This window comes from Bemisia tabaci, chromosome 4, assembly GCF_918797505.1.
Source record: "Bemisia tabaci chromosome 4, PGI_BMITA_v3".
Classification (NCBI taxonomy): domain Eukaryota; kingdom Metazoa; phylum Arthropoda; class Insecta; order Hemiptera; family Aleyrodidae; genus Bemisia; species Bemisia tabaci.
In genome coordinates this window covers 27,955,902-27,979,690 of record NC_092796.1, presented here as the reverse complement: position 1 = coordinate 27,979,690, position 23,789 = coordinate 27,955,902, and the positions used below count along the sequence as shown (strand labels likewise).

At 40.6% G+C, this 23,789-nt stretch overlaps 1 protein-coding gene across 2 annotated transcripts in view; it reads left to right on the top strand.

The window, feature by feature from the left end:
* LOC109035786 (uncharacterized) overlaps nucleotides 1-23,789 on the top strand; it is a 130,631-nt gene that overhangs the window by 101,590 nt on the left and 5,252 nt on the right. For both annotated transcript variants that reach the window (XM_019049566.2, XM_019049557.2), the window contains exons 3-7: nucleotides 2,761-2,859; nucleotides 5,353-5,525; nucleotides 8,278-8,479; nucleotides 9,191-9,558; nucleotides 10,520-23,030. In XM_019049566.2, coding sequence (XP_018905111.2) covers nucleotides 2,761-2,859; nucleotides 5,353-5,525; nucleotides 8,278-8,479; nucleotides 9,191-9,558; nucleotides 10,520-23,030 — 13,353 coding nt within the window. The remainder of the gene's footprint in view (nucleotides 1-2,760; nucleotides 2,860-5,352; nucleotides 5,526-8,277; nucleotides 8,480-9,190; nucleotides 9,559-10,519; nucleotides 23,031-23,789) is intronic.

Sequence of the window (23,789 nt, the reverse complement as noted above, 5' to 3'; positions counted from 1 at the left end):
CATTTCACACAGCGTCAATTCAGAGTGTCAATTCCGCCAGAAAAAAGGTAAACGTTACTTGTATACTGGTACAGGTTCACCTTTTTTCTAGCAGAATTGACTTATCGCAAGTCCACTCCCCGGTGTCCTGCCGCTCCGGCCGGGGAGAACAGTGGATTCTCATATCTGCTGTTCTTACAAATAACATGGTTTTCAGTTCAAATCTCGCCGAGAAATTGCGCTGGAAGTCTAGAACTTTGCACAGGCATTACTGGGGGCTCCAGAATCCGGAAAAAGCACTTTTTCCCTAAAAATGGTGGATGTCAGCGACCGCTATTGTTACTCATAAGTTCTCAAATGCTGATTTTAAACGATCAGGTAGATGAATTTCATGTAAGAGGTACAACATAGGCAACTTGGAAAGCTAATGGTACATAGGTTGATTCTCAACTGAACCAGACATTGTGATTCCGTGATTCCTACTTGGAAAATGTAGTCCAATTTGACCATAGCTCTGATCCCTAGCCAGGGCCGGATTTACCTACTTGCCGCCCATGGGCCGCCTGTATTTTGCCGCCCCCTTCTCATTTGTTTTGAAACATCAATAAAAACCATCAAGTGAACGTGCCAGCGGGGGAGGGGTGCTAATTCGCGTTTACTCGTGTTGAACACATTTTTTGGGAGAGCCCTGTCAACACTACTAGCAAAAGGTCACGGAAATTTGCAAAGTCAAGTTTTAAACTATCTCCGCCGCCGCGCCTTTTTAAAAATGCGAAAAAATATGAATCACGCAGTCTTGTAGGCGATATGCGTTTCACGCTGACCGCATTGTGTTTGGCGCAATGCGTGAAGTGTTCATGCATTCTTGTAGGCGCTATCTGTTTCACGCTGACCACAATAACCGCATTGTGTTTGATGCAATGCGTGAAGTATCGCGGCCCATGTGGCCACCCCCTTAATCCGGCCCTGACCCTAGCTGTGTTACCTGGGTAGATACTCAGTTGTACTTTAGTCAGGTCCATCGTCCTCTGAAGAATGTGAAAGCGGCACTCACACTACGGTGGAACAACGTGGCAATTTCCAGGGAAACGATTCCTCAAGAAAACAAGCTCTTAATATCTAACTACATAGCAGTGTTTTGAGGCGGCTCATCTGCGGCAGACATGCAATCTAAGCGGTGTTGCTTTCTTCCATCAAAATTCCACTAACATTACCGTGGTTCGCGGAAACTCGGAGCCTCGTGAGAACATCGACAACGCTGGGATTGCGGCTTTAACGATTTCCACCCATTCAATCGCCAACTTGATCCCTGATATCTTTTAGGTAGTGTTTATGGCTCGAGTATACGATCGTCGCAGCCTTTTTCCATTTCAGGATGTCTGCAGTCATTTTTCGGCTGTTGAGCCGTAGACGATGCCTCATTTACAAGGAATAGTACACCCGTTTCGCGTCAAACGAAGAACATAAAGAAAAAATGAAGCATTGTATTGATGAGAGGGGATGGTCCCAATAAAAAAAGGAGATCAGTAATAGATAGACTAATCACAATCCACGTGAGACACTTTAGTTACTCCATCAACCAATCAGATCGCTTCATTTTCATTTTGTCCTCTGCGTCTGTCAATTTCAATAATTAGCTCGCTAGAGGGTCTACCTAATTCTGACCAATTCGTGACATCTTGGACTGCACGGAGCTTTTAGATTGGGAAAAAAAAAACATGGTTGACGTTTGCACTCAGATGTTGCAAAATTGACGTATAAACGTATTTCTGCCAAGCGGAACTATGTGCATTAAGACATGAGCCCTGAGGATCATAAGAATATGCATAACAGGGCTCACGTCTAATACACACAGTTCCGTTTGTCAGAAATAAGTCCACGTGGTCCAGTCAATCGATAACAAGTTTCTGGGAAAATCAATATATAGCGCAAAGCGCATATATTCATCGGCACGAAGTGCATATTAGCGCCTACAAGACTGCAAGAAAACTTCACGCATTGCGTCAAACACAGTGTTGTCGCTGGTCGGCGCGGAGCGCATTTTAGCGCCTACAAGACTGCGGGAATATTTCACACATTGCGCTTAACACAATTTGGTCGCTGGTCGGCATGAAACGCATAAGAGCAATTCTACGAAAAAATTTTGATGTGAACACTTCACTCAACGGAATGGAAAGTTTTTTTTAGCAAGTTTGACTGCTCCTAGCGGCCGTTTTGTTTTGACGAACAGAAACACCTGCGACCGATGTGACGCCGACACTGCATGGCAGCATATTTTCGAAATATTTCGGGCGTGAAACGCAAAAAAGCCAGGATGTATGGTTTTTCATTCCAAACTAGGGTCCATTTAGTATATTAAAAAATAAAATGGGGGAGAAGCCTGCAACGTTGGCAACCGAGATTCATAGTTTTCTCCACCATAATGCATTTCTTTATCTCACTTCAGTCCTACGGGCTGGTTACTGAAATTGATGGACAAAAGGTTAAAGAGAAAATGGAACGATCCTATTGGTAGAAACGGGTGGTAGTGGTCGTTACATACGAAGGAGAATTGACGGACTAATAGGGTCTTTCGCAGGTCCCTGTTGGCAGGTTTTTGTCTATCGCTTTGTCTATCAATTTCATTAATTAGTCAGCTGAGTGTTTAGTCTAATGTTTTGTCTATCAGTTTCAATTATCAGCCTGCTGAGTGTTTAGTCTATAGCTCTATCTGTTTCAATAAAGAGCTCGCTAAGTGTTTTGAAGGTTCTATCTAAGTATGTTTTTTTTTTCTGTTGGCAGGTTTCTTGTCCTGGGACGTAGAATCATGCCACGTAGATTTAGAAAAGGAACTGAGCATCCTCACATCAGAGGCGCCGGAAGGCGAAGAGGCCAAAAATGGTGAGTGTACCAGTTACTGAAAGTTTTAAAAAAGGTTATCATTTCATCGTCACGTTTAGTATGTAAAACTCCGCGGGAAAACGGAATTCAGTCCAAAAATGTACTCAAGATTGAATGATTGATTGGGAGGTATGAATTCGATCGACATGAATAGATCGAAAAACAAAAACGTGACCTGATTGACAATATTCGATCGTTCCACGGATTTTTCAATCGAGTCACGGGTTTGTCGATCGAATCGCGTCGATCGGCTCGAGCCTCCTCCCACTCTCGCTCCATCCATGTCTATCGAATCCATTCACTAGACATGAAGCGCCCAAAAATGTCGAACCAAACTGGAGGCACCTATTGACGACATGTTTTTTGCAGTGGCGTGGCGCGTGGCGTGCTTTGCGATATATCGATGGATCTGTCATTTGAACCTATCGAAAAAGATCGATAAACAAGGTGTTCGCAACGAACACCTTAATAATCGATTCTTTACCGTAGCTTCAAATGGCGAAATATCGATAATCGATCAGTCACGCCACGCCACTGGTTTTTTTGACAGTTTCTCCGAGTTTCCTCCGTAATCAAAAGAGTAATGCATTTTCTTTTGTTCCTAGTCATCATCCCTAAAAATGAAAAAGTAGTAGTAGGAGGAGGATCTTTCTGGTTGACATCTAAGAAGAAATAGGATGAAAAAATATGTATTGGAGTAGAATTCAGGTTAAAAAACGAGACGCATTGATGAATCACGCCTGGATGCAACTATACGTTCTCAATGGATGTCCGTGTTGCATAAGTAATACTACGGAGGCGCTTTGACTACTTTTGCAAAATGACAATCTGAGCGACGCGACACCCTTCTTACGCTGATAAAAGTAACCGAAGCGCCTTCAATTGCTGCTCCGGCAACATTGACACCTACTCAACACGAATAGTCGGATGAAGGCGGTGCAATGCGATCGTCGACCCGAAGTGACGATGCAGGTTTCTTGCCAATGGACCACCAGACAAAGTACGAGTTATAGGATTCTGATATATGATTCTTGATCAGAATTTCACGTAGAGCACGATTCTTGCACCGAAAATTACTGAAATCAACTCTTAACGATGATATTAACGTTTTTATTTCACATTGATTACGAGGAATTTGAACTGCCCGCTCACAAGAAACTCAAAGCTCTAAGTGAGTCAAATCGCGCACTACAACGGTTTCAGCAATCTTCTCAATCGAACAATGTTCATTTCCCACCATGTGTTGTTCAAACTATAAGAATTTTTGCTATAGCTGAGTCAAAGCGTCAAGATTGAGGTTGCCAGCTTTTTATATCGCAGAGACTGCCATGATAACGTTTCGCGCGCGATGTGAATCACGTAGAGCATTGAGTTTTTCATGAGCGGGTGGTTTGAATTTACGCACCAAGATTCATTAAATATCTTCGTAACTAGTTGATATCGGTAATTTTCGTTGTGCGCATCGTGTTTTACGTGAAATATTGGTTTAGAAACATGTATCGGAATGCTGAAATTCGTACCTTATATAGTGGTCCATTTTATTTCTCTTTACGAATGAATCATTCAATGACACTGTTATAATTAATTTGACGGAGTCTGTGTAAACTTAGAGCAATCTATTGCAAGAATCTGACGTTATAAAGCAGTCGTGTATTAGTCATTTTTACCAAGAACTTTGCTGTCGTGCTAAGGAAAAACGCCGTATGGTGAGCTTTCAAACCTAGTCTAATTTCCTTCGACAAAATGCGAATTCGATAGAAAACTCGAGGGTATTTTTCTCTCAATTTTTCGCAGATATTCATTCGCACTTCAATCTACAGTATCTGAAAATTGAAGCGCTGCGTGCAGAAAGGGCATTTCTTGGATGCGTCAATTATCATTTAAGTAAATGTATGTAAGTAATTTACTGTAATTTTTACTGAATATTCTTTGTGATTTTACAGTGCTGAAAACGTAACAATGCCAAAAAATCCATCCAATAGTTTCCTCTCCAAAATAAAAGTAGTACTGGAAATTCTGAAAACACCGCAACGAAGGAAATATGCCCTATCTGCTCCCAATGCCTCAATTTAATGGGGACATACTCATAACTCTGCTGAAAAAAATCAACATTTAATCGGAGAAAATTTGGCAACTCTCGAATGTTGACATGGTGTTTTCCCTTAAGCCGGAATCACACGCTGAATATGGAAGTCAACAGTCATCGCTCAACAGTTGAAATTTCGCAAATTCTAGTTATTTTCATCCAGATGTGTATCAAATCTAGGTATTCGAATAGCTGAGACAAATCCGACATTATCTGATGGCTGCTGAGAATCGTTGCTGAATTTTGCGCGACGCGCACAAAATTCAGGCATCAAGCCTGATGACTTGTAAGCCTGAGCAAGATGACTTCAAGCCACATTCAGCTCCAACATTCAGCGTGTGATTGCGGCATCAGGAGAGGATTGTAATGGATACGTTTGAAGTTGGTATGGAATGGTGGTGTTTCAGGAGAAAGACTGATACAATACGCGAGCGAAAATTTAGTGACGGAGGTGCTGATCCATCCACAACTGAACACGATGGTGCAATGCATACGCAACTTACTCTCGAGCTTCACCAGGCATCGGCACATCATCCACGCCGGCTACACATTCGCCAACTCCGGTTCTTGGAGTCTCCAGGTTCGCAAAATACCTACCAAGTACCAATAACATACCCAGCCGGCTCATTATTGAAATTCATAGACAAAGCCATAGACAAAGAAGACATAGGGAGTGTGGAGCCATCCTATTGGTTGAGATCGGTGGTTCTTATATGTAGACGAAGGAAGAAAATGATGGACGAACTATAGGGTTTCTCGTGGGTTGTCGTTAGTTAGTCTATTACCTACGTCCTTTGTCCATTGCAACCACCCACTTCCACTTATAGGATTCCTCCGTATCCCTGTTGTCTTCTTTGTCTATAGCTTTGTCAGTAAATTCCAAAAATCGACCGCAGGGCAGGGTTTCTTAAAAGAGAACCAAGTGACAGATAAATACTGCCAGATTTGACCCGACACTTTATTTTTTTACAAAAGAACAGTTAGAGCGAGTTTGACAGAGAATAACCAAAAAAGGGCTATAATCACTTGAGCTCCATAACCACGTACTTGCCTCCTTTTTCCAAACTGATCTCAACAACGGGGACGCTTAGACACTGTGGTCTTGAAGCAAAAAAAGGCGACACATGAGTACGCAAAAACGGTTTGCAGGGAGTGAGTTTGAAGAAGTTGTGTGGACTGAAAATCGCAAAAAATCAAAATCTTGGCTGATCCTTATTTTCAGATATTGCAATTTAAAATTTTCACAACAAATACGTGTTTTCTACTGATTTTGATCAGCTTTTTTTATTTATTTGTCCATTGAATCGGTGTTGATCGAGGTATAATGCACACTCCGCGACTTTAAATATTAGAGTCAAACACAGAGCGAAGCGGCTTACCTACCTACTGCCAGCGTGACACGCGCATTGGCGCCTACAAACCTAACGGGGATACTTCACGCATTGCGCAATGCGTGAAGTATCCCTGTTGGGTTTGTAGGCGCCAATGCGCGTGTTGCGCTGATCGCCCTCGCCCGCCGCGCGCTGCGGCGTACCACGAAGTTTCAAGCAACTATTTCGCAACAGAGTTGTTGCACAGTATCATGCGGAATTGAAAGCGCTCCAACGTATCAAGAATGACAGGCTTCCTTTAAGAGTGCGGAGCTTTCCACGCAAAATAAATCAAGATGCTACGGCTTGAAAAGAGAGCAGTAGTCCAAAAACTCACCAAGTCCTAGCATCCGTATTTAATAGGGTTTCGCATAGTTTTTGAATTTCAGTAGAGAAAAAAGTTGCTCGATTTAGGCAGAAACATTCTCGAGTATGCCGTCAAGAAGATTTAATTTTGAACCAAGAATAAAATCGCTGAGTGAATTAGAGTTAAATTAATGTTTCGTGTATAACTAGTTAGGCAGCAGCCACCCGTCGGTTTTTTTTCCGTTTGGTCTCGTCATTTTTTAGGGGGAGTTTTTTAGGATTGGGCCGGGGTGGCTACCGCCACCTAGAATTCAGTGGCTTGCTATTCATGAGATGAGCGAATACAATGGAGATGTTGCATGTGTGAGGGATTTGCGATTTGACTGTTGATTCTTGTGTAAAAGTTCGCGAGAAACACGATGGTGCCACTGGTTTTCTCTGAAATTAACTCTTAAGCTCAAAAAAAGCTCTCAAGTCGAGGCCAAAATGGAGGCGATATCCCTATCCCGAGAGTCCACCTCTACATCAAAACAAACTCTCCATGCAAAGAATGGGAGCAAATATATTGACAGGGCTGTTTTGATGTAGAGGTGGACTCTCAGGATAGCGTGGGATATTCCCTCCATTTTGGCCTCAACTTGAGAGCTTTTTTTAAGCTTGGGAGTTGATTTCAGAGAAAACTAGTGGCACCATCGTGTTGCTCGCGAACTTTTACATAAGAACCACCAGTCAAATCGCAAATTCCTCACAAATGCAACATCTCCATTATTGCGGCTCCTGAGGACCCACTTTTGCCTAGCCTCCCAATTGAAGGCGAATTAGAAGCGTGCGCCTCCAACGACTGCTAAGGTTTCAGTGCTTTGTAATAAACCAAACTGTTTCGCCGACTGTTTTTTTCGCTCCATTTTTAGTCATATCCACGCTAATTGTAAGTATTTCTTACTTTTCAACTCGGGAGAAATCCCATGTTTTTGAGTGTTTGGTCGAAGTCCAATAAATGCGCGTTTTTCGTCGATCGCCAAGTCCAGCGGACTCCGCGAGCTTCTCCGACCGGAAAATCCGAATCCTCAAGTTCTTTCAAATAAGACCAGCTTGATCTCATTCCTATCGAAGAGCTTACTATATTGACGGTAGAAAGTTAATCCATTTAACCTCTGTGGTTTTTTCTGGATTTTGGTCGGGGTAAAAAATATGAAGATTAGTGTGGAATCCTAGGTAATTCAAGGCGTAGAATGGAATGTGTATGGTCCCCAGACTCGGCCTTGCTTACTGCGGGCCGATTATTGAAAATATAGACAAAGGAGACATAGGGAGTATAGAGCGATCCTATTAGTTGAAATGGGTGGTTCTTATAGACTAAGGGGGTAAATGATGGACTAACGGATCTCTCGTGGGTTGTCGTTAGTTAGTCTATCACCTACGTCCTTCATCCATCGCAACCACCCGCTTCCACCAATAGGGTCCCTTCATATACTTTTTTGCCTTCTTTTTCTATCGCTTTGTCTATCAATTTCAATAATCAGCTTGCTGAGCCGAGAAACGCTAAAAAACTAGTGTTTTTTGCTGTACTCGTGGAGTTTTTTAGACCCAAAGAATTGTACAGGTACAAATCTATCTGGCATTTTTTTCTTATGAGTGCTTAATTTTTTATTTCAGGATGGAACCTTTTCTTTAGCAGATTTTGTCGACACATTTCAAGAGATAGAGGTTCAGCGCGTTATAAGGGCATATGAAAATACTGTAACAGTAGATGTCCACTGTGCTCCTGAAGGAGAGTGGAATACAAATCGATTAGGGAAAGAACAACTTGGAAAATTGTGTAAAGTTACCATAAATCCACTTGATAAGCTTTCACCAGGTAAGAATCCCACTCTCTCCTTGTATTCTATTTCATAAGGACACATTATTTTCTCAATGTTTTTACCATTCACTGCTTGCATTACTAAAAATAATTAATTAATTTCATTAGGTATATTGGAACAACCTTTTTTTTAAAGTAGGGGAAAAAAATTCTAAGAACAGCAATGCACAAAATAATGAATTTAGCTATGCTTCTACAGGGGGGTGAGAAAGAGCTTAAGTATACCTAATTTAAATATCCTGGTGAAAATACACCCAACCTGTTACGTTTTCATAATCCATTCGATAGCAGTGTCATAGTTGAAGTATAAACCTATTATTATATACAGTTTATAAGAAGAGACTTGCCATGTTTCTTCATTTCTAGTTTCAAAAAGCTGCTGTAGGTAATATAAATGGTTTTGAAATTACTTATCATACCAAAGAAGGGTATGAACTTTTGCAAAGTATGTCAGTGAAGGAGTTGGATTAATTAGTTTTGGATCGGGTACCACCTGGAAAAGGCTATGGAGATGGCCCATGAAGGGATAGCAGCAGGACGAGATTTCATGATACCAGTTGCCCTAATAACCTTTTGGTAGGAAGACACAATTGGCGTTTGGGTGTTGCACATAGCGAAAAAGTCTGCTGTAGGTATGACCTGTATGTTTGTACGTACCAAAGTTGTCTCTTCGTAATTTTAATTGATTTAAAAAATTTTATATTGCAGGAAGCGAAGCTGTGAAAAAATTTGTTGACTATCTCGGACAATATATTCAACCTACCTCTCTTGAGCAACTGTTGGAACCATCAGATGTGGTTGGAAATATTAGGTTCAGCCACCCAACATTGTATGTTTTTCCAGGCGGCCAAGGAGATGCCGCACTCTTTGGAATCAATGGTTTTAATATGTTGGTAGATGGAGGTTTCTCCAGAAAAGCATGTTTCTGGAATTTCGTCCGTCATTTAGATCGTTTAGATGCAGTTCTTATGACAAGAATCAACAACAGTAATATCAATGGAATTTCCTCTCTAGTGAGGAGAAAAAGGGAAAATCCAGTTTACCCACAAATAGGACACTTCTTTTGTAATTTACAGGTAAATTCATCAAATTATTTTTACTTTACTTTTGCTAAGGAATGTTTCATAATATCAAGCAATGTTTCTTGATAAAAAAAGCCGCGGCCAATAGTTACTTTCATACACCAAATGATTAAGTATTATCATTTTATTTTATTTTAATTTTAAATTTTTTTTTCATTTTTATTTTTTGAGCTAAATGATGAAAATTGGGAAGAACACACAGACTGTGTCCTAATTTATTATAATTGAGGAGCTGGGTGCAAGAAGGGCATTTCTTAAAAAACCTTATTTTGAAATACCTATAAGGGATTGAAAGTTTGAATGTTCTTCCCGGCAACAGATTTGGCCAGATGTTCAATTCTTTTTTCCATGAAAATGTAAGTCCCAAGGAAGATACTGACATGACAGTTGCAATTCTTTTTTGAGAGTAATTTTTTAGTTGAAAGAAACAATTAAAGCTACCGATATGTTGAGGGGCTTTTTTACCCAGTACGTCACGACCCACTCCTACAAATTAATTCGTCTCGTGATCAATACTATCTGATTGTATTTATATTTGGTGTGATGATACTTAAGGATATGAGGGATACATAGAAATGTTTTACGAAAAAAGGGCATTTCTTATGAAATGCTTTTTTTGTACCCAACGCCTCATTTATTACTTAAGGTTAGAAAATTTTAGTTTGCATCATTGTCATGGAAAATAATGGACTAGAAAATCTGAAGTCTTTGGGATTAGGGTGTGCGCAGACAAAAATTCAATGTAAATTTTGTAATCCCATAAATTTTGAATTTTATGAAGTTGTCTCCAAGATATAAGCTTATGAGCATTCAAATACGTTTTTCATGCTCATGTCTTTTAATACTTAAGGTCATTTAAAATTTCATAAAATTCTTGTTTTACAGAATTCCTGAAAACGTAGTAACTTTCTCTGCAATGAAAAATAATTTCAATTTTCTCTTCTTGTTTTCCTAGGAACGGAAGAACATTCTGTCTCCAGATGGCGACAAAGACAAAGATAGATTGTTAATCAATTTACTGGATTTAGGTCATGATATGGTGCAAGATTTGCGGTTTCTACATTTACGTCCTCATCCCTGTTATCGAGACAACATCATCGAGCCAATCAATTTGTACCATAAAGTAGGTCACGGAAAATTAGACATGTACGTTTTAAGCCCTGCTAAAGACAGCAGGGAAGTTAGGGAATTCATATCAAAATGGAATACTGGCGATTCCAAATTGTTCAGCAAAAAGCTCAGTGATAAAGATAGTTTTCCACTTCCTAACATCGTATCAATTTGTGCTTTGCTAGTGTGGCAGCCTGCTAATCCATCCGACACCATCACTCGCATTTTGTTCCCAGGCAGCGCACCTCAACATAAAATTCTAGAGGGCTTCGAGAGAATACGGCATTTAGAATTTTTAAAGCATCCAGTTTGCTCAGCAAAATCACTGTCACCGTCAGTATCAACGGTTAATTTTGGCAGATCTAGTAGTAAGCAGAGAACATACACTAGTGTAGAAAAATCAGGGACTGAGAACATCAAAACAAAAAATGTCACAGATGTTAATGAAAAAACTGTGTCGAGATCGGTCTCTGCTGTTAGTAGTAGTCAAAAATCATCAAGCACTGTGACAAGCACCATAAAATCTAAAGTATCGAACAAGACTGAAATTAAGAAATCTGAATTAACTGAGAGAAAACAGGAGGTAGATGGTCCAGTTATTAGTGAATTGCAGAAAGATACTGGAGAGAAAAAGGAAACTAAATCAGTGATGAAAGCAGATGAAAAGCCAAAAGCCAACATTGAAAAGAAGGAGCACAAAGCGGGAGAAGTCAAACCCACTCAAAAGACAAAAACAGAGAGGAGTCGAATCGCTGAAAAGAAGTCAATTTCAGGAGAGAAAGAATCAAAATCACCTCCTGAGTCACCCAGGAAAACATCCGACACTAAAATCAATGGAAAAACTGATATCAATAGGCTGAGATCAATTACGAAAACTAGATCACCATCTGCAACGCCAGCCAAGAGTACGAAAGAGGAGAAGAATCGTAAAGTTGTTGAATCTAAGACAGTCACTCGCACTGCCCGGTCTACCTCAAAACCGCCTGTGGCTGCAAAGAAGCAACCTGTCGCAACCAAAAAAGAGGAAGATAAGAAAGAAACTGAAAAGAAAGAGGTAGAGAAAAAGGAAGCTGATAAGAAAGAAACAGTCAAGGCTGCTCCCAGGCCGGAGCGAAAAGTAGTGGCAAAGCGAAAGAAGTCACCGGAGGTACCAAAAGAAAAACTTAAATCACCAATGAAAGCGATCAAGCCTGTGAAATCAACCAAAGTGATGAAAAAGAAACAAGAAGACAAAGAAAAATCAGTTGTTTCTGCTGCCACAGAAGCAGTTTCAACTATCGAACGTAAAGCTATTGCAAAAGCTCTTGAAGAGAAAAGTTTGAGCATACTTGCTGAGAGAGCTGAGATTCAGTCCGGGAGAATAGAAGAAACCATTATATCTATGAAAAACGAACAAAATATCAGCGCTGACGGAGAAATTGATGAGGTTCTGATTATTGAAAAAGTAGAACTGGTGCCAGATACCTCAATGAATGATCAATTAATTGTCAAAGATGGCGCGGAAATTTGTGGTACTGAAGAGAAGGATAGTATACTTGAAGACAAAATAGAGCTTCAAAAACAAGCCTTAGATCTGCTTGAAAATGAGAAAATAAAAAAGGAAACCGAAGAACATGAAATGTCTCAGAAAGATGATGGAGCATCAGACGACGTCAAAGATGCTGAAATTGTTGGCAAAGCTGAGGAATTATTGACCGCTGACAGAGAGGACCAAATAAAAGGAGAGGTTGATGATATTATTACCTCCGCGACCGATATTGTTTCTAAAAACGAACAGGAAGCGAAAAAATCAGCTGAAGTCTCCTCTGAGGAGCAGAAAGAAGTGACATCGGGTAGTCCAGTTAAAATCTCTACCCCAGAAAAATTATCGGAAGAGAAACTGGTTGACATCAAGGATAAATCCAAAGAGAGAGAAATTGAAAGTTTGCCAGATGAAAAAGTGTCAACAACAGGCGAAAGTGGAGCAACAACTGCCCCAACGATGCCTGAAGATGAAAAGATTCCACTTGATAACATAAATGAAACGGTGGAAGAAAAACACGTTAAAGAGGAGACGAAAGAGGATACAGTTCTCTTGAAAAAAGCCGATGAGCAACCAAACTTATGTAATATCAAACCAGATAGTGAATTTATTCGACATACGACTCAATCAATTCGTGATATTGTCAAAACACCGGATGAAGTGGCAGATTTGCCCATTCACGAGGAGTTTGATTCTCAGTCTTTCGATGAGTTCGGACCAGAGCATGGTAAGCCGAAAGATTCTCGCAAGTCATCGGTTGAAAAATTAATTGATTCAGATGAGAAAGACAAACAATCTGAAACTCTCTCTAAGGCAGACAAGGATCATATTGTTGCAGAGGTTGATAAAACGGCCTTTGTTGATGAGTCAGACCCAAGAAATCTGAGTGAAAAGAAAGAGAGTGCTAAAATGGAGGAAAGCGAGGGCGCAAACGCAGACTTTCAGCGCAAACTATCTTTAAAAAGCACAGTGGTAAAAGAAGAGGTCCAATTGGAAGAAGAAAGTCCAGCAAAAATCCCACCTCAAGAAGATGAAGATGGAAATATTGATTTATCAAAGGAAAAAGGAGAAGTGCAAACAGAAGGAGGAGAAAGTATGGTAAAGACATCACTTGATGCTTCAAAGGACACGCATGAGTCAAGTGTTGAGAAGGAAGTCTCATTTGAAAAACCCATTGTTGAAGATGTTCCATATGACAAAAAGTTATCCCCTGTCAAACTGGACATTGACAGCAAGAAGAGAGAAGATAAGACACCTCTCAAAGAAAAGGTGACAGAGCAGACATCTCTAAGGAGTGAACTGTTAACAGAGGAAGAAGATAGTAATCTACTTTCAGTAGAGAAACTTGAAATTCGAGAAAAGAGTGATGATGAACTGTCGGAGAAAGGTAGTCCAGAAAAACTTCCTCTGAAAGCTATGAAAATCGGGGCCCATGATGAGGGAGAAATTGAAAAAGTAGATAAAACAGGAGACTGGTCACTCACTGAAACTAGCTCGGTGCTTCCTTCAATCATCGAAAAAGGTGAAGAAAAAGAATCTGAGGAGGATAAGTACGATGCTAAACAAAAAATAGAGTTGACAAAAGCAGAGAGGGAAGACAAAGATCAAGATAGTCTTGGGCAATTGGTGGAAGCAGAGCCTGAGTTTAAAACATTGCGGCCAGGGCAGGTTGAATACGTTATTGTCACTCCTGATTCAACACCAAGTACTCCTAAATCGCCAAGTAAGCTAGCCTCTTCAGAATTTAAACATGACACTGTCTGTGCTTTTACCAAGGTTGAAAAATCAGATGACAAAACAAAGGCACAAGCTCCAGATGCAATGTTAGAACCAAAAACTAAGGAACAAGAAGCAGTTGAAGGTGAAACCTCAGACTCAATTATTCCAGTTACTGTGGAAATTCAGGCACAAGCAGACCACTCAAAGGATGAGAGCTCATCTGATAAGGAGGACTTAAAAGTTGACTCCAAGCTCTCAGACACAGCTCTTCCTGAGGATGCCAAGCTTCCGTCCTTCATCCATGCTGATGACACAAATCTGAACATTGACATTAGCTCAAGACAAGCACTCATAGATGAAGCAACTTCTGACAAGGAAGTGACAACTGCAATAGCTGAGGGTTGTGCTGCAACCCAGCTGCAAGATTCAGCTGTAGATACAAAAGGAATAAATATAGATTCTCATGAAAAAGACCATCCTGAAGCTCCAGAAAAACTAGAAATTCTTGATGACAAACCTGACAGTGACGAATTAGCAAGTTCTGTAATTGCAGATCATGAGTTATCGGAGCTTGCTCATAAATCAGCCACACCTGTTGATGTAATGAAGAAAACAGATGATGAGACCCCATCACTTATGGCTGATAAGGCTGCGGAGCAACTTTCGCAGTCACCCAGCCCAAAAATCACGAGTCCTGCACCAGAGGAAGGCAAAGGATTAGAACAAGTTACGAAGTCCCCCAGTCCAAAAGTTGCAAGTCCCACAACTGAAACAACGGAAATGATTTCAAAGTCACCTAGTCCAAAGGCAACAAGTCCATTACCTGGTTTTGATGAAAAATTAGAACAAACTTCGAAAATATCCAGCCCTGAGAGAGTAAGCCCTGTGCCTGATGCTAGTAAAACTTTAGCGGATCTGCCGAAGTCTGCAAGTCCTATGTCAGTAAGTCCTGTACCTTCAGAGGATGGAAAATTGGAGCAAGTTTCAAAATTTTCCAGCCAAAAAGACGGAAGTCCCGCCACTGATGTCAGTAAGAAACCAGATGTGGTGTCAAAGTCCCCAAGTCCTGTACCTACTATCGATGAAAAACTGGATCAAAGTTTAAAATCACCCAGCCCAAAAGGAGTTAGTCCTGTGCCAACTATCGATGAAAAATTAGATCTAAGTTCAAAGTCGCCTAGTCCAAAAGGGGCTAGTCCTGTGCCCACCATCGATGAAAAATTGGATCAAAGTTCAAAGTCACCCAGTCCAAAAGGGGTTAGTCCTGTGCCCACTATCGATGAAAAATTAGACCAAAGTTCTAAGTCACACAGTCCGAAAGGAGTAAGTCCTGTGCCTACTATCGATGAAAAATTGGACGAAAGTTCAAAATCATCCAGTCCAAAAGGGGTTAGTCCTGTGCCCACTATTGATGAAAAATTAGATCAGAGTTCAAAGTCAACCAGTCCAAAAGGGGTTAGTCCTGTGCCCGCTATCGATGAAAAATTAGATCAAAGTTCAAAATCACCCAGTCCAAAAGGGGTTAGTCCTGTGCCCACCATTGATGAAAAATTGGATCAAAGTTCAAAGTCACCCAGTCCAAAAGGGGTTAGTCCTGTGCCCACTATCGATGAAAAATTAGACCAAAGTTCTAAGTCACACAGTCCAAAAGGAATTAGTCCTGTGCCTGCTATTGATGAAAAATTGGACGAAAGTTCAAAACCATCCAGTCCAAAAGGGGTTAGTCCTGTGCCCACTATTGATGAAAAATTAGACCAAAGTTCAAAGTCAACCAGTCCAAAAGGGGTTAGTCCTGTGCCCACTTTCGATGAGAAATTAGATCAAAGTTCAAAATCACCCAGTCCAAAAGGGGTTAGTCCTGTGCCCACTATCGATGAAAAATTAGATCAAGGCTCTAAGTCACACAGTCCAAAAGGAGTTAGACCTGTGCCTACTATCGATGAAAAATTGGACGAAAGTTTTAAACTATCCAGTCCAAAAGGAGTTAGTCCAGTGCCTACTATCGATGAGAAATTGGACGATAGTTCAAAATCATCCAGTCCAAAAGGAGTTAGTCCTCTGCCTGAGGCCAGTAAAACACCAGAAGTTATTTCAGAGTCCCCTAGTCCTAAGGCTGCTAGTCCTGATCTGCGTCACAAAGAAAAAGAACTGAGTTCAAAATCCTCTGGTGAGCAAGTTGTTGATGATAACCAATCGCCGAGAGTGACATCTTTTGAAGATGGTAAAACTTTAGAAAAAGTTTCTACGTCATCAAGTCCAGAAGCAAAAAGTCCAGCACCAACAGATATCCACGGACCAGATCAAGTTTTGAAGTCAGCTAGTCCAAAAGTTGCAAGTCCTACGACTGATGCTGGTAAAATAACAAAATCAGAGTCATTTAGTTCAAAAACATCAAGCCCACCACCTGTTGAACATGATGCAAAATCTTCTAGTCCTAAAGCAAGAAGTCCTACACTTGATTCTTGTGAAAGACCAAAGGATCTGCTTCAGTCTTTGAGTCCAAAAGCACCAAGTCCTTTGCCTGTAGAGAATGAAACTTTTGAGCAAGTATCAAAATCTCCAATTCAAAAAATAGGAGATTATACTTTGGATGACAGTAAAGCACCAGATACAGCATCTAAGTCGTCGAGTCCAAGAGCAACTAGTCCTGAACTTACTACTGAAGAAAAATCGGAGCAAAGTCCAAAATCATCCAGTCCGAAAAAAGATAGTACTTCATTTGCTGTGGGTAAAACACCTGAAATACTTTCTGGATCTTCAAATTCGAAACCAACCAGTCCAGAACTAAAGGATGAGGATATTGTCAAAAAAGAGTCTGTCGCTCTGAAAGTTGAAAGTCCAACATTCGATGATACTAAAAATACAGAACAAATTTCTCAGCCTTCAAGTGGAAATGCGACAAGTCCTGTTCCAATAGATGACAAAGGATTACAACAGGTCTCAATGTCACCTAGCCCAAGAATTGGGAGTCCTACAGATGGTGGTGGTAAAACACCTGATGCGATTTCAAAGTCATCCAGTCCAAAGTCAGCGAGTCCCATACCTGCTCCTGAAAAAAAATCTGAAGAAAGCACTGGACCATCCAGTCCGAAAGAAAAAGATCTCCAACCTGGTTCTGCCAAAACGCTGGAGGAGGTTTCTAGGACATCAAGTCCAGCAGCAAAAAGTCCCGTACCAACTGAAGATGTGGATGTTAAGCAAGTTTCGGAGATTCTCTCTTTAAAGGCTGCAAGTCCTACAACTGATGCTGGTGTTTCGAAGTCACCCAGTCCAAAAACAACTAGTCCATTACCTGCTCTTGATACAAAATCTGAACAAAGCTCTAGACCATCGAGTCCAAAGGAAGAAAATCTTCAGCTTAGTTCTGGCAAAACACCAGAGGAGGTTTCTAAATCATCTACTCCGGGGGCAAAAAGTCCCATACCCACTGAAGATGTAGAAACCAAGCAAATTTCAGAGATTCTCTCTCCTAAAGCTGCAAGTCCTACACCTGACAATATTAAAACAGAGGAAGTGATTTCAAAATCGCCCAGCCCAAAAATCAGTAGTCCATTACCTGCTCTTGATGAAAAATTAGAGCAGAGTTCTAAGTCACCTAGTCCAAAAACATTAAGTCCTCGGATTGATTCTACTAAAGTACAAGAAGTACTTCCTGTATCTTTAAGTCCAAAAGCAACGAGTCCTGTACCTGCAGAAGATGGAAAATTACAGCTAAGTCCAACTTCACCTCACACTAGAAGTCCAAATGTTGGAAGTCCTACTTTAGAAGCTGCTCAAAAATTGGAACCAGTCTCAAAATCACCCGGCTCAAGAGGAGCAAGTCCTTTACTTGCTGTTGATGAGAAATTAGAACTGTGTTCAAGATTATCTAGTCCAGAAAAAGTAGGGGAGTTACTTGCTACAAACGATACACTAGATTCGGTTTCTAAACCTTCAAGTCCAAAAACAAAAAGTCCTGTGCCTGCTGATGATGGCGATGAAAAAACCGAGGAAATTTTAAAATCTACTAGTTCTGTAATTGATAGTGCCGCATCTGATGCTCATAAAATATCTGAGGACATTTCCAAGTCATTCAGTTCAAACGTTATTAGTGCTACACCAACATCTGATGAAAAATTGGAACAAAAATCAGCATCGCCTATCCTGGATATGAAAAGTCCAGTGCTTGACGCCAGCGATACTAAGCTGACTTTAGAATCGACGACTCTTGAGGAGCGACAGCCTACGCCATCAACTGCTGAAGCTTCTCCTGTTGCAAGTCCTGGAAAAACTGAACACAGTCAATTGGAAAAACAATCAGAAACAAACCTCTTAATATCAGATGAAAAAGTTAAATCTAGCATTTCTAGTGAGCAGAACTTGACTTCTGAGTTTACAAGTTGTACTTCAGGCTCGGGTGGAGTGAAATCTTCTAGTCAAACACCTTCTTTAGAAGTGACAAAATCGTCCTTCGTAGAAGAAACACATTCAACAAGTCCTAGTCATGATATAAGTCAGAAACAAATATCTCCTGTCATGGATGGAGGAGAGAGTTTGAAACCCTCGGGCCCAGTTCAAGATACCATGGTGGAAACTGCCTCGACAGTTCCGCAGGATATTCTTAAAAAAGAAGATAGTCGCAGCTCGGACTCTCCATCAGGCAAAGAATCTGAGCAGATAACAACTACTTCCCCTTCTCATGATCTTGAACCATCTAGCGAGAGAGTGAAGTCAAGTGCAAGTCATGAGTTAGAGCTGACACCAAGATCAGCAAGCCCTGCAGAAAGTTCTAAAGCAGCGAGTCCAATCCCACCAACGGATAAAAAGTCAGACATTACCTCATCTACCTCCATCTCCCCTGTTCCTAGCCCAACATTTTCTGTTGACAAAGAAAAAGAGTCCAGCGTGAGTAGCCAAAGTTTGAAGGGTGAAGAAATGACTTCAAAAACTGCAAGCCCTGGAGAGGATCACCTATCGCCAGCACGAAGCCCTTCACCACCAGTCGTCCAACTTCCAAAGGATGAAACTGCTAGCAGCCCAGCCCCAGCAAGTAACGATGCGCCTTTACCGGAATCATCCTCGATTCCAACACTTTCTAAAGAAGGCGTCAAAAGTTCCAGTCCTAATGTTGAAGCCAAAAGTTCTCCAAAATCTTCAAGTCCATCCGATAACACACCAAAGGCAGTTAGCCCTTCACTTTCAGGCACTAAAACTCCAGAAGTGACAACAACATCCCCCTCTAATTTACTGAGCTCAGTACCACCTGGTACTTTGCCGGAGACTGAAACTTTAGCTTTCAAAGAAGAGACAGCCTCAAAACTAGTCAGCTTAGTAAAAAGTGATGAAATTGTTAATACGGTTGACATTGTAACAAAAGTTACCGAATCGGTAACTGGCCTTGACATTAGTTCTGGAGGAGAAACAGGGAAAGTATCTAGTCAAATGAAAGGGATGGAGTTTGCAGAAAATCTACACAAAAGAACCCCTAGCCCCGTTGTAGAAGGGGGCATCACTGGAATGATAAATGAGTCTGAAGAATCTATCATGTCCGCTTTGGACTCAGAAAAAATAAGTTCAACAGCTGTCCATGAAGGACTTCAGAAATTATCCAGCCTTCCAGAGACCACTGGGTCAATAAAGAAAACAGTAAGCCCTTCAGCTGATGTAGATACTACCTTGAAAACTGTTTCCTCCGTCTCTGTAGTAAAAGAATCGAAAAGTGAAACTCTTGAATCTCATGCGTATTCACCTGGCACAGTTGAAGATCCAAAAGAAGAACATGACAAAACAACAATGGCATCAGATGAAATTGCGAGTCAAGTGCAAAAAACTAAATGCAGCGCTACTGATACATCGGTAAATGATGAGTTAAGAAGAAGCTCACAATCTTTGGAAGATGATAAAGAGGCATCTTGGAAATTGCATAGTAAGGGGGAAGAGTCCATTACTTTAAGTAAAGAGGAGTCAACTGTTTCAACGACGACAATATCCGAAAAATCTGAGAGTGTAGGAGTTTCACTTTGCTCCAAGGTATCAGGTCTGCATTCTTCGTCAGATGAATCAGAGCAGCCAGTGGAGAAAGGATTTGATCTTCACAGCTCAACACAGTCGACGTGTGGAAGTTCACGGACAACTGGGTCAACTCCACCGGTTGAAGAGATCACAGAAGGCTTGAGTCACATTACCGCAAAAGATGAAGCGGAGTCTACCTCTACCACATCCAGTTTCACCTCATTCATAAAATCTGGCTTTGAAACAGTAGTTGGAGTTCTGCATGACGCAACAAAAACTGCAAGCTCCGCCAAAAGCCTCGATGAAGATAATTCTAAAAACAAAAAAGATGAAAAGTTAGACTTGAAATCGGAAGATTTTACTGCTTGCTCAAAGGATCTTACGTCCTCTCGCGATGCCTCTATAGTTTTAGAAGAGACGAAAGAGGAAAGTTCAGTTTTAATAGAGAGTGAAGGCACTAGATTATCCAGCTCCTTCCAAGCTAATGTGATAAGTGACTCAGCGGATTTATCCCATGGAGGGATTGAAGAATCTGTAGAAAACATTTGTGATAATAAATTAGCAAGTCCTAGTTCCAAGTCTTTCAGTCCTCAACCTGTACATACATCCCCAACATCGCTTGAAAGCTCCGAAAAAATTATATCCACATTAAGTTCTCAGTCTCAAATTTTAGGTTCTACTTTTGAATCAAAACATGACGAGTCCTCTCATTCTATATCGGAACAAATACAAACAGACAGTCATTTAGAGCTTGTAACTAAAAAGCAATCAATTGGGGGTAGTCCAACCTCCGATAGAAGCTCAAAATCATCCAGTCCCCTCCCTCCTTCCGATTTAAGTTCTAAGCACTCCAGTCCGATACCGCCGAATGATCAGAGCCCAAAGTCTGATCAATCATTTAAAGATACTGATAAGTCTCTGAATTCATTACCAACAGACAGAACAGCCGAAATGACCCCTCGATTATCAATAACTGACTCAAAATTAGACACCAGTTCGATTCCTGCATATAGCCGAAGTTCAGCACTATCTACTTCAGCACCGTCTCCTGATGAGAGTCTAACATCAGTCAGCCCCATATCAGGCACAGACAAGAGCTCAAAGCCCATCAGTCCATTATTATCAACAGATGAAACAACAAAATCAACTGTTCATGAAGAAACTAGTTTGAAATTATTACAGGAGTCTGCAAAACAAGCTCATAAATTTAGCGGCTCAGATTTGTCAGAGAAAGAAGCAGAGTCATTGAGTGCTTCTGTAACAGTTGGTGAGAGAGATCTTCAATGCATTATCACCAAAACAGATGTGTGTCACGAATCAGCTAAATTTTCGTCTCAAACTGAGGACAAATCCAAGGACGCTGTAGCTGAGAAAACTAGTATGGTAGGTGAAGAAAGTGAACAATTTCCAACTGACATGACACAGTCCTTCTATTCCTATTCTTCTCATGAAGATGATGAAAAACTCTCGCTGCAAAAGACTCTGACAGAGAACTTGTCTTCATTTGATGTTCAAGAAATCAAAGATCATATTTCTAAGAATGTCATTGAAGAATTGAAAATGGATCAAAGCTCAGAAATTCTTAAAAGCTTTATTACAAAATCTAAGTCCGAGTTGGGAGTTACAGAAAATGAACCGATGTCAGTGAATGTTTTCGGAGAAAAGTTGAAAGCAGAAGATCAGGTGAGGAGCAAGTCTTTCGATGCATCACCATTCAGAGGCAGACCAATGCATGAAGTAGTACCTGATTGTCAACCAATTCACACAAGGTTACCTCCCGATCAGGTTAAAAAGATAGAAACTCTCATTGAAAAACATGGCTCAGGTAAAGAATCTGAAAGTTCTTGCTCTTTAACAAAAGCAGAAACCAGTGATTCAGAGACAAAAATGATTCCTCTCTCAGATGAAATGCTGAAAAAAGAAGTGGATGACGCTCAATCAAAGGAAATATGTGATACCAAATCTGTAGATATTAGGAGTAGTGATTTTAAAATAGTCGGAGGATCTACTGGTAAGGAGAAAATGTATACTAGTTATTCAACTGGTGAAGACCAGCACATTCAGGAAGAAGGTGTCCTAACAAGCGGAATAATTGCTGAGCTCCGTCGTGAAGCCCACGATTTGCGGAGTAGCACACCTGGTTCTGAAGCAAGTGATCGTGACTATGAACTGGGAGACCGATCTACGCCACAGAGTGATCTCAGCAGTGGTCAAATCAGCCGAGCCGGCATGCAAATGTGGCGACCCGGTGACAGTGATGAAGAATTACCCGGTTCTCCAATGAGCACTGCCTCACATGTCACCCACTCACCATCTCATTCTGAATATGAAACGGAGGGACATAAGATGTCCTCTGTCATGACAAGTTCTTTATACGGGGCCCTACCCGAGACTTTCGAGCAATCATCGGATGGAAACCTCGGTGGACACGAGATGTATTCTTCTGTTTATGTTCCTAAAGAGGAAGACGAGGAGGAAGAGGAGATTGAAAATTTAGTTTATTCTTCAGAGTACAGCAAACAGTTTCTCCTCAAGAGTGATGAAATGATTGATTTTGATAAGGCAATGAAAGAGCACAAGTCAAAGCGCGGAGAAGAGCTGGGATCTTACATGACATTTTCGAGTGGTGGTCACACAGAAACCAGTTCTAGCAGACCTGAACATTTAAGTGACGATATAGGGAATGGTAATATTTCTGTTGACAACAATATTAACCGTAGCATTCCTCTTGAGCACACCGACTCTACTTTCACGACCGTGTCGCAAGGAACAACAACATCTACTCACACAATAAGCCAGTCAATATATCCTACAGAAACACATTCCCACACGACATCTAGCACATCTCACGATAATGACAAGGATCCAATCGGAGGATGGGGTAAACCGCTCGGTCTTCCACCTCCTCCAAATAATATAAATAATCAAAATAAAAGGATTCTGATCTGGAACCCTGTCGAGGAGTGGGGAAAGCCACTAGGACTCCCCTCTCCTGCACCTCCACCCGGAAAAGAAGATTCAAACGGCGACATTCAAGTGGATTTAACACCTTTGAGTAACAAAACCACACCCAAAAAAGCTGAGAAAAAAAGTTCAGACAAGAATACAGCAACTGGATCAATTGGTAAGAGACATTGCTCTCCGCTTTGATATTAAATGTTTAGCATGGTTGTGTGTTATCTTAGCAGCTGAAACTTTTTTAATTTTAAGACTTCTTTCAGAAAAGTCTTCTTAATTCGTTGCAGGAAAGAAAATTCAGGAATTGTACTTTTTCCACGAAAACAGTTAGTCGAGACTCGCAAATTGAATCATACGCTTTCAAATCGGTGTATATTAAAGAGAGTACAAGATCTTCTAAATCTTTCAAGAAATTTTTCAAAAATACTTTAAATATATGTGGATCAATACACACAGAAAACGCGTGTGGATATTTTATGTTAAGATAGTTTATAAGGAGCATCATAAATTTTCAGCTAAAAACTCATAAGATCCTTCCAGAACAAGGAAAATAAAGCACTCACAGAGAAGAAATTTAACTTGGTGCAAACTATGACTCTGCACTCGCATATTATTGCAATTTGCATTTATTTCGATTTCCATTGCAATCTATTCTGCTTGAAGCAAACTGATAATTGCACGCCAAAATTTTAAATTAAAATATAAATTTTTGTGCTGAAGGAGTTTTGAGGAGGCTTCGACATTTGGGAGAGAGAAAAATAACTAGGTGACCATACAAAGTTGCATAGTTAGAAAATTATGATACTTTTTGGTGAACCTTAATTAATAATTTTTTAGAGAATTGGAACTCAAATACTTATCTCACACCTCAAAATGTTAATTTGTACACTGTATCTTCAACAGAGATGGTTATTAATTTGTTCGA